Source organism: Chrysemys picta, chromosome 1 (assembly GCF_011386835.1).
Source record: "Chrysemys picta bellii isolate R12L10 chromosome 1, ASM1138683v2, whole genome shotgun sequence".
Taxonomy (NCBI): domain Eukaryota; kingdom Metazoa; phylum Chordata; order Testudines; family Emydidae; genus Chrysemys; species Chrysemys picta.
Genome location: NC_088791.1, coordinates 221,528,223 through 221,539,362, shown reverse-complemented (window position 1 = coordinate 221,539,362; position 11,140 = coordinate 221,528,223). Strand labels below are relative to the sequence as shown.

The 11,140-nt window shown below is 41.0% G+C and overlaps 1 protein-coding gene across 1 annotated transcript; it reads left to right on the top strand.

The window, feature by feature from the left end:
- Nucleotides 1–216: 216 nt before the first annotated feature.
- On the top strand, nt 217–9,844 carry LOC101946991 (toll-like receptor 7). Its single transcript, XM_024108741.3, has 2 exons — nt 217–356; nt 5,583–9,844. Exons 1-2 carry the CDS (start codon nt 354–356, stop codon nt 8,730–8,732), a joined length of 3,153 nt encoding a protein of 1,050 aa, XP_023964509.2. The 5' UTR covers nt 217–353; the 3' UTR covers nt 8,733–9,844.
- Nucleotides 9,845–11,140: the final 1,296 nt, after the last annotated feature.

Here is an 11,140-nt window from a genome sequence, read left to right as displayed (position 1 = left end):
GTGGACTCTGGGAAAAGGGGAAAATAAGTACAAATAAAACCCTGAGCTGTTCTTATCAGGGTAGAGGGTGGGCTGGAATAAATGAGGTCCCAAAGGCTTAATTTAACTATATAGCTTTGAGGAAGTGAGTAGCAGCAGCTGTTTAACATGTAATTGATTTCTCAAGTTTCATCTTGACTGAAGAAACAATAGTATCCTAACATTATTCTGTTGTCTCAGCGAGTTATGCCATTTTGTGCTTTCTTCTGTACCTGAGCTGAAGCAGTGAGCACCTCTTTCAAGCTGTTGTCTCCCTTTGATTTGCAGTTTTCACCGGGGAAAAGTCATCTCTAAGTCTTGGAAGAACACAGAAAATGGTAGGTTCAGCTTCCACTTTAAGCATATTCTTAGAGCTCTGTGGAACGGGAACTGCAACGTGGGTGAGAGAGGGATTTTTCAGACTGTATCCTCTTCCCTTTCCTTCCCAACACCAATTACCTAATTTGTCGTAATGATTATAGTTGGCATTATACAATAACACAGATCAGGGGACAGATAACATTTGCTCCTACTATTTTATTGCAAGTTTAGTATTATAGTAGGTTAATAATAATATCTTCCAGAATGTTCATATCTCTTGGGATGCTATTTTCTCTCTCTGCTCCAATTATATTTTGCCTTTAAAAGTTGTATGAAACAAAGAGGGATGATAAAAGTCCATTTAGAAAATATTCTCAGTGCATTGTTTCTGAATATTTGATGAATACTGTAAGTCAGATGTGGATTCGATAGGGTTTATACAAGTCATAATTGGTCCTTACATTGTCATGGACAGCTACACGGTCAGATTATAAAAATACGTTGATTTACATGAAACAATGACATGCTGGCATTTGCCTAGAGGATAGATCACTTGATCAAATGTTAATCAGGCAGAAAGAGTCCCTTTTTGCACTTCCAACAATAGCAACACACTGGCTACGCAGAAAACAACTGCAACGGTTGCAGCTATTCTTTTTAACTTCAATTTCTTTTACTCCAAAGACTTTGACACAAATTATTATTGCTAATTCCATCTCCTTTCTACAAAGAACTTGGAAAGTCACTATTCTTGTTTGTATTATAGTAGTCTGCAGTGTGGACAAATAATTCGAGAGACAGTTTCTTAACCAAAGCGCTTACAACCATAATAGATAAGACAGATGAATGTGAGGAAAGAACGGAAGTGGTGCTTCCCCCATTTCATGGGTGGGAAACTGAGCACAGACACGTTAAGGGCCAGATTTTTAAAGGTATTTAGGCACCTAAAGATGCAGAAATCAATAGGAGATAGCTGCCTGAGATTTTCAAAAGTACAGAGCTGCATTTTAAGCACTTAAAACATCTTTAGAAATCTGGCCCTAAGTAGCTTGCCCAGGATCACACAGGAAGCCTGTGACATAGGCGCTGACTCCATGGGTGCACCAGGCTTCAAGCACCCACTGAAAAAAAATAGGGGGGGGTGCTCAGCTCACACTCTGCTCTGAGAACCCGCCCCCACTTGGCCTCTTGTCCCCAAGGCTCCTGCCGCCACTCACACAGGGGGGAGGGGGTGGAGAGGAGCGAGCGGTGGATGGGACCTCAGGGGGAAGAGGCTGAGTGAGGATGGGGCCTCAGGGCAGAATGCAGGTGGAACTGGGCCCCTCCTGCGGGTGGGCCCGGCGTCTGGTGCCATTGTAAACCCAGTACTGCCCTCATGAGCCACAGTGTTGCCGACAGTTTCATCCAGAAAGCTACACAGTGAGATGTGATGTCTTTAGACTGGGTCACTAATGAAGACAGCTTGTAGATGAGTGCAATGATTTTAATATACTGTAATTCGTAATATGATTATGTAGTTCATTACTATCTTAATAATCATTAAATTATTAAGATACCAATGATAGACACATATTCAATAACTAGACTATAAAAGAAGCGTATAAACATGCTGAAAATAGCCCCCCTCCCCAAGCTGGCAGAGCGCCCCCCTCCCCAACACACACCCCTCTTCAAAATCACCCACAGCAAAACCAAAAGTCAGTGCCTGTGCCAGAGCTAAGAATTGAGCCCATGTTTCCCAAGTAACAGTCCAATACCTTAATCACAGCACCATCCTTCTCTAAGGAATGTATCTAAAAAGTGTCAAAGCACAGGTTTCAATAACATGTCTAAATTGTCCATAGGGAACCATCATAGTGAAGAATCCAACAGCATTTCTGTTACAGCAAGACCTGTACAAACCTGAACTTGAAAGTTCGAGTTCAACAAACATACGTTGGTCTTTGTTGGGGGATGGGAGAAGGACAGGCATCCTTATGTCCTGTTCTTCTCTTCCTCCTGACACATGATGATGCCTCTCTGGTCTTCTGCCAGGTAAGCCCCTTGAAACACACTGCTCCCACTCCCAGCAGGCTCTTTGAGCTACCCACAATGGGTTGTCATTAGACGTGTCTTTCCCTATAATAGTACTTGTGGAGCAACTCCCACTGACTTCTGTGGCAGACACACCCCATAATTCTGGAGAGGAGCTAGGGAGCCTGAGGCTTCCTTAGCAACCTTGTGCTAGAAATTGTGGACATCTCTTCCAGCTCTCATGATTGGTGTATAGCCTCAAGTATCCTGCTCATGGTTCTGGAGAAGATCCTGCTGTCGGTAGAGGAGCAGCTGTTTGTAGCTCACCCTTTTGGTAGCAATTTTCATTATTCTAATAATCATTTATGTATTTACTTATCCCTTATAAAAGTTACCGATCGTGTATGTGCTGTTACTGAGTTTACTAAATGTGCTCCTTAAAATGAAGTGATGAATAATATTGTTGAAATTTTTCTCTTGTAACTTTTTTAACAAAAATAATTCCTTTTCCAACCAAATGAAGATTTCAGTGGGTAATTTTTCATCTTGTTCAAAGTTCAGTTAATTTTTTCAGGTTTTTTCCCCCAGTTAATTTGGTTTTCAGTTAATTTTTTTTTAATATTTCCCCTCTTTATCTCCCTTTTTTCCTCCTCCTTCACCACCTCCATTGTTTATTAATGAAAAATATTGAGTTGCGCAGGGGATTTTTTTTTAATTGCTCCTCTGCATATTACCTAATTTATCTACTATTATTATCCCGTTATTCACCGATCTCACCTAAATCACGAGTTCTCAACCTGGAGGTTGCAACCAATTTCTCTTACTCTATGGCTACATGGAAGTGTAGGAGGGTTCTGGCACCTTTTGGTGTTGTCAAATGAAGTCACAGTATGGGAAAGGTTGAAGTTCCTCAGGAATTTAGAGAACTGATCTGAACCTTATGTGAAAATAAATGAAATTTGTCTCATTGACATAAAACATCTTCTAGGACACAATCAAGCTGCCATTGAAGTCAATGGCAAAACTCCCATTGACTTCAATTGGATGAGGATCAGGTAGGGTGAACAGACAGCAAGTGTGAAAGATCGGGACGGGGGTAGGAAGTAACAGGCACCTATAAAAGACAAATATCGGGACTGTCCATATACAATCGGGACATCTGGTCACCCTAGGTAAATGACTTTTTATGTCCATACTTTAGTACTGAAGCTTTATATTGGAAAGTTGATAGAATAAATCTCCTGAAGTTCTTAAACCAACTGTTAACCCTAGAGAACAGAAATGCAGTGTCACATGAAAGCCTTTCCATCTATTTCTCATGGTTGGTCTCTTTCAGTTCTTGTTAACTCCTTTGTATACATCTGGGGCTGGCTATTTTGGGGTGGAGGAGCAGCAGGGGAGCAACTTAAGTGTGCAGAACATATATAACATGAAAAACTAAATATTAAAAATGCCTATGTTACCTACCAAGTGTGTCTGAATTAGTGTTCAACAGCACTTTCCCAGACTTTCAGTTTAACAGGTGGCTTGTAATAACAAAAAGATGTTCACACAGGACTGAAGAAACACTTGGGCATACCTTGTGGCATCTGGTTAAGCATCTGATTTTCAATGTAATTAGCTGCTTAATTGAACATCCACATTTAGTCAATACATTCCCTCGTTTCATTAAAAAGCACTGTGTGTAATGTTTTGTTCTCCATTCCTTACACATCAATTACTGAGGGAGAAATTTTAATTCTGAATTTTTTTAAAGTTTTCATTGAATGTATTCACCAATCAAAAAAAGATCCAGATAAAAGCCAGTCCCAAAATAACACAGTAAATAAGGATAGTTACAGTTGTATTGAAATTCAGGTGATTGACAACTTCAGTGAATAATATTACTTGAACAAAAAAATAGTGACTACACATGAAAGAAGGAAATGTCCACTAGACTACCAAGAAAGGTTACTTCCCCATTCCTGTCCCCCCATACCAATACAAATATAAATAAAAAGAGTGGCCAAAATCACAAAGATAGGTGTGAAAAGAGAGCTCATTTGGGGAGATTCTGTGAACTGAAAAGTCTGTGGGTTTTGGCTCTCTTATTTAGCTATTATTATTTGTTAAAGGGACACAGCCAATTTAAAAGTACACCTCTGCTTGATTCCTTTTAACCTATCATTGTTACATCGACACCTTAGTTTACTGGCCTGAATTTTCAAAAGTATATAGTGATTTTGTTAAATAGTGATAGTATATTTTGTTTTGATTTAAAGGGTGCTGAGCATCTACCTGCTGAAAATCAGGCCCCTTTAATGTGTCTCAAGTTGGGCACCCAAGTCACTAGTCACTTTTTGAAAATTTACAATTTGGCCACATGGAGATCAAGCCAGGTGTGAATGTGTAGCACACTAGCCTAGCCCGCTGCACACAAAGTTTTTGAGTGGACCCGCTACCACACACTGAAAGTTCTATAGCGCACAGCAGTAGATCGAAGTGCTCTACGGAACTTCTAGTGCGTGGCAAGGGGTCCGCTTGGCCAGTTAGTGCACAGCAGGCTTGTCTGCCGTAGATGTACACCCCAACTTGCCACATACTAAGTCTCCATATTGACCAGCCCTTACGCCATTGTAAACTGAACCTGAGTATCTTAAAAACACAAACACCCTATTTTTTCCATTTGTTTATTTTGTGCATTTGACAGCAATTTGTGCAATAGTCATTTCACTGCTTCCTTTTGTACAGCTACAACTTATTGTGTATTTAAAACGAACTCTTTGAAACATTTCTCCTATACCTTTAACTATAATATTACTACATTCTCAAAGGATATACAGAAGTACAATATAGGGGAAAATCATGAGTGTGAAAAGAAACAAATGTCAGATCTCTCCTTGCTGAGTTAACATATGCAGCTGGACTGTTTTGATAGATTTATATGTGGGGTTTATTTAATCCTTTTAAATTGAGCTACCTAATTCCACACAAGTTTTCAGATGGATTTCTCTGGGCCTACATGAGTATAATGTAGCTGTGCACGGAAATGGAGAGTACCAAAGAGAATTCCCTGGTATATGAATTTAATTTGTCTTTCACAACACTTTTGAGTAAGTTCTTTAATGTTCTTTAGTGCTTTATTGAATAGAGAACTTTGGGATCTAATATTTAATGGTTAAAGGAAGAATAATTGTAGATATATATTGCAGCTGTACTAAATCAATGTGCGTTTCTTTCCTTCTTTTCAGGCCTTTCACACATGGCCCTCAAACAGATTGCTCTTCCTCTTGCTCTTCCTGTTTTCCAAGCTGCTGTCAGCCAGATGGTTTCCTAAAAGCTTACCGTGTGATGTGAAGGTAGAAGCTTCAAAAGCCAATGTGATAGTGGACTGTAGTGATCGTCGCCTGACCAAAATCCCACCTGGGATTCCTAGTAACACCACCAACCTGACTCTCACCATTAACCATATTCCAAACATTTACCCAACATCCTTTGTCCATCTTGATAATCTTGTGGAGATTGATTTCAGGTGCAACTGTGTGCCTGTTCGACTGGGGCCAAAGGATCATGTGTGCACCAGGAGACTGCAAATCCAGAACAGCAGCTTTGCCACTCTCACAAAGCTAGAGTCATTGTATTTAGATGGAAATCAGCTATCAGAAATACCTCGGGGTCTTCCTCCTAATTTACGCCTGCTGAGCCTTGAAGCAAACAGCATTTTTTCCATTACAAAAGAGAATTTGTCAGAACTTGGAAACATAGAAATGTTGTACCTGGGACAGAACTGCTATTACCGTAATCCATGCAATGTTTCATTTGAAATTGAAGAAGAAGCCTTCCAGGACTTGAGAAATTTAACAGTATTGTCCCTGAAAGCCAATAATTTAACCTACATTCCACACAATTTGTCATCCACTTTAAAGGAACTGTACCTTTACAATAACATGATTCAAAAAGTTCAGGAACATGATTTAAATGACCTTTACAATTTGGAAATTCTTGATTTAAGTGGCAACTGCCCTCGCTGTTACAATGCCCCATTTCCATGTACTCCATGCCCTAATAATGCCCCAATTTGGATCCATCACAAGGCCTTTGATGCCTTAAAACAATTAAAAATTCTGCGCCTTCACAGTAACTCCCTTCACAATGTACCCAGTAGCTGGTTTAAGAACACCAAGAATCTCAAAGTGCTTGACCTTTCCCAAAATTTCCTGGCCAAAGAAATTGGAGAAGCTTGTTTTTTGAACTTTATCCCCAACCTCGTAGAGCTGGATCTCTCCTTTAATTTTGAACTTCAGGTCTATTCTTCATTTTTGAACCTGTCTAAGACATTTTCCTCCCTCTCACACCTGGAAATCTTGAGGGTTAAGGGTTATGTTTTCAGAGAATTGAGTCAAGAAAACCTACGTCCATTGCTTCATCTTAGAAATTTGACAGTCTTGGACCTGGGAACTAATTTTATCAAACTCGCTAACTTGAGTATGTTTAAAAAATTCCCATCTCTTAAAATGATAGACCTCTCAGTAAATAAAATATCTCCTTCTTCAGGTGAATTTAATAATCATGGTTTTTGTTCTATCCCCATGGCTTCAGTAGATCAATACAAAACCCAAATGGTGCAGGAAATGCATTATTTCAGGTATGATGAGTATGGGCGAAGTTGTAAATCCAAAGACAAAGAGTCTGCTTCCTTCCAACCTTTCGTCAATGAGGACTGCCTCAGTTATGGGGAAACTCTGGATCTAAGCAGAAACAACATATTTTTTATCAACCCCTCTGACTTCCAGCACCTCACTTTCCTCAAATGCCTCAATTTGTCAGGTAATGCTATCAGCCAGACTTTGAATGGAAGTGAGTTCTACCCTCTGTCTGGACTGAAATATCTGGATTTTTCTAACAATCGGATTGATTTGCTGTACTCGGCTGCCTTCCAGGAACTAAAAGATCTGGAAATTCTAGACCTGAGCGATAACAAACATTATTTTCTGGCAGAAGGTATTACTCACAAGCTTGATTTTACAAAGAATTTGACCTTTCTGAAGAAGCTGATGATGAATGGGAATGAAATTTCCACTTCTACTAATATGGGGATGGAAAGTCATTCTCTTCAGACTTTGGAATTCAAAGGAAATCACTTAGATGTTTTATGGAGAGATGGGGATACTAGATACTTGTCATTTTTCAAGAATCTGACTAACCTAGAGCAACTGGACATTTCCTACAACTCTCTGAGGTTTTTGCCTCCTGGTGTTTTTGAAGGCATGCCTCCACGGCTCAAGGTACTCAGCTTAACCAATAACATGCTGAAGTCTTTCAACTGGGGGAAACTCCACTTTTTGGAGAAACTGGAAGCCTTGGATCTTAGCAACAATCTGTTGAGTACCGTCCCCCGGGAGCTGTCCAATTGCTCTGCAACCCTCCACAAACTGATACTACAGAACAATAGGATACGACGGCTGACTAAGTACTTTCTCAGAGATGCTTTCCAGTTAAAATACTTGGACCTCAGCTCAAACAAAATCCAAATAATTAAGAAATCTAGCTTCCCAGAAAATGTTATCAGCAATCTGGAGATGTTGCTTTTACATGGCAACCCTTTCAAGTGCATTTGTGATGCTGTGTGGTTTGTTTGGTGGATCAACCAGACTGAGGTTACGATTCCTCTGCTGGCCACAGATGTGACCTGTGCAGGCCCAGGAGCACATAAAGGTAAGAGTGTGGTTTTATTGGATCTGTATACCTGCGAATTGGACTCCTCTCATGTGATCCTGTACTCTGTGTCAGCGTCAGCTATCCTGTGTCTGATGGTGTTCACAGTTACAAGTCACCTCTATTTCTGGGATGTGTGGTATAGTTACCATTTCTGCACTGCCAAGATAAAGGGCTATCGGCGTTTACAATCACCAGAAACTTGCTATGATGCTTTTATTTCCTACGATAACGAAGATCCAGCTGTAACTGAATGGATCTTGAAAGAACTAGTTGAAAACCTGGAAGATCAAAAAGATAAACAGTTCAATTTATGTTTGGAAGAAAGAGATTGGCTGCCGGGGCAACCAGTTTTGGACAACCTTTCCCAGAGCATACAACTGAGCCGAAAAACCATATTTGTGCTGACTAACAAGTACACAACAAGTGGCAACTTTAAGACAGCATTTTACATGGCACACCAGAGACTTATGGATGAAAAAGTGGATGTGATTATCTTGATATTTCTTGAGAGAGCTCTGAAGAAGTCCAAGTACCTCCGGCTGAGGAAGAGGCTGTGCAGTAGCTCTGTCCTAGAGTGGCCAACCAATCCTCGGTCCCAGTGTTATTTCTGGCAGTGTCTGAAAAATGCATTAGCGACAAACAATGACATGACCTACAACAAACTGTTCCGAGAAACTGTGTAGCTCTCCCATGCCTGTAAAATCTTAGTATGATACTGAGTAGACTGGGTGACAGTGAAACTCAAATTTTACTTGAAGAAGGTTTCAAAGCATGGGAGATAACTTAAGCCTGACATTATATCAAAAGTTATATGCGACAACTAATATTGTAAAGACAGTATTTTACTTGTCTTCCTGCAACATGACGGCCTTACATTTAACCATCACCAGTTGCCAACCAGGCTGTTTCAATGACATGCACCTTACCTGGCACTTAGTGCTACACATAGAGATAAAATGCACTACCAGCTGGAAGACTCAGGTTTGGAACAGAATCATAGCTTCCAGTTTTCAGTTCAGTGGAGGCTAAGAGCATCTCATGTAGGTTGGCTCAAATATCTTTGAGACCATTTACTTGCGTTACTGTATTACATGGACTACTAGGAGGAGTTTAGCTGTGCCTGAAACTGCTGCTCTTTGGATCATTGTTAGATTAAACAGTATTCACATATAAAACTGTAGGTCACCAACTCAAAGCAGCACCAGATGCTGCCAGAACAACAGATGCAAAACCTGTTAGACATACTTCCACTGCTACGATGATCAATACCCCCCGCAACACACCTTTCAAGGCCCATGAATTCTACACATGCCTATCACAAGATGTGGTATACCTCATCCAGTGCACTAGATGCTTCAATAACAACTATGTGGGTGAAACCAGACAATCACTATGCTCTCAGATGAACTCTCACCGAAAAATGACAAAAACACCATATCACCTGTGGGTGAACACTTTTCACAGAACAATCACTCTACATCTCACCTCTTGGTCCTCGTTCTCGAAGAAAACCTGCCCAACATCTTCAAAAGACAAGCCTGGGAGCTTAAATTCATAACTTCACTAGACACTAAAAAATCATAGACTGAATAAAACACTGTATTTATGGCTTATTACAACAGTCCAAAAGCCACTAACAACCCCCTTCTCTTGCCTCCGATGCTTTTTCCCCCCTCCCTTCCTTCTCACCTCCCTCCTCCCCAATGACTGAAGGAGTGTTAATGGGACATTTCACCTTGAATAGTCTCTTGAAATATGTGTTAACTACTTATGTTAAACAACCTGTTCCACCTTGTATTTAACTGTGACACTGAGTATGTTTCCCAGACCTGAAGAAGAGCTGTGTAAGCTTATAAGAACATAAAAACGGCCATACTGGGTCAGACCAAAGGTCCATCTAGCCCAGTATCCTGTCTTCTGACAGTGGCCAATGCCAGGTGCCTCAGAGGGAATGAACAGAACAGATAATGATCAAGTGTCAGAGTAGCAGCCGTGTTAGTCTGTATCCGCAAAAAGAACAGGAGTACTTGTGGCACCTTAGAGACTAACAAATTTATTAGAGCATAAGCTTTCGTGGGCTACAGCCCACTTCTTCGGATGCATATAGAATGGAACATATATTGAGGAGATATATATACACACATACAGAGAGCATGAGTTGGTAAGACAACTCCCACTTGTTCATGCTCTCAGCGGCAATATGATCTTTTCTGTCTTGTTATCTATCCCTTTCTTAATGATTCCCAACATTCTGTTCACTTTTTTGACTGCCACTGCACATTGAGTGGATGCCCGCAAGCTTGTCTCTCTTGCCAACAGAAGTTGGGCACATAAACAATAATTATCTCACCCACCTTGTCTCTAATATCCTGGGACCGACACGGCTACAACACTGCATACATGCATACATGAAGTGTGATATGTAACATGAAGTGCAGGAGGTTGTTCTGCCAAAGGAAGCTGTGTTCACTGGCTTCTCCCGCAACCATCTCCATATACGTGGAATGGCCTCCTATTGCTGGGCACAGGGGAAGGGGGCAGGAACAGAAGAGTCTCATTGCTCCTGCCTCCTATTTTCACTCGCCAATGGTGAGGATGAGAGAAAATGCTTTGTTTCCACCTGCTTTGGACTAGTGGCGCCTAGGCCCCTATCTTCAGACCTGTCTCTCATGGAGAGAATGAGAAGACATCCCTGTGCTTCTCCCCCTATTTCATTGAGATGGAGGCCACATGAAGGGTGTGGAGTATTTGTCGAGTGTAAAGAAGGGTGGTGTTCCATTAATGTTGGTACGGATTGTGTAGATGATTCCTAGACACAACTCATGAGCAGGTATAAGCAAAACTCAGGAGTGACTGGGTGTGGGGATGCTCATGCACAGCCTATAAAAATTGCAGGATCTGCCGTGGTGTGCCCTGAAAAGTGATCAGTGCTCCTCTCCCAGGCAACACATTAACCACAGACTGAGCCAGTGCTCATTGTCTATGCATGAATCATTGCAGGAGTAGCAAATAGCCTTCACATGTCACCATCCTCTCATGTTCGCCCTCAGTCCCCCACACCAAATACGCAGACATGTGGGTTGAGAAGACT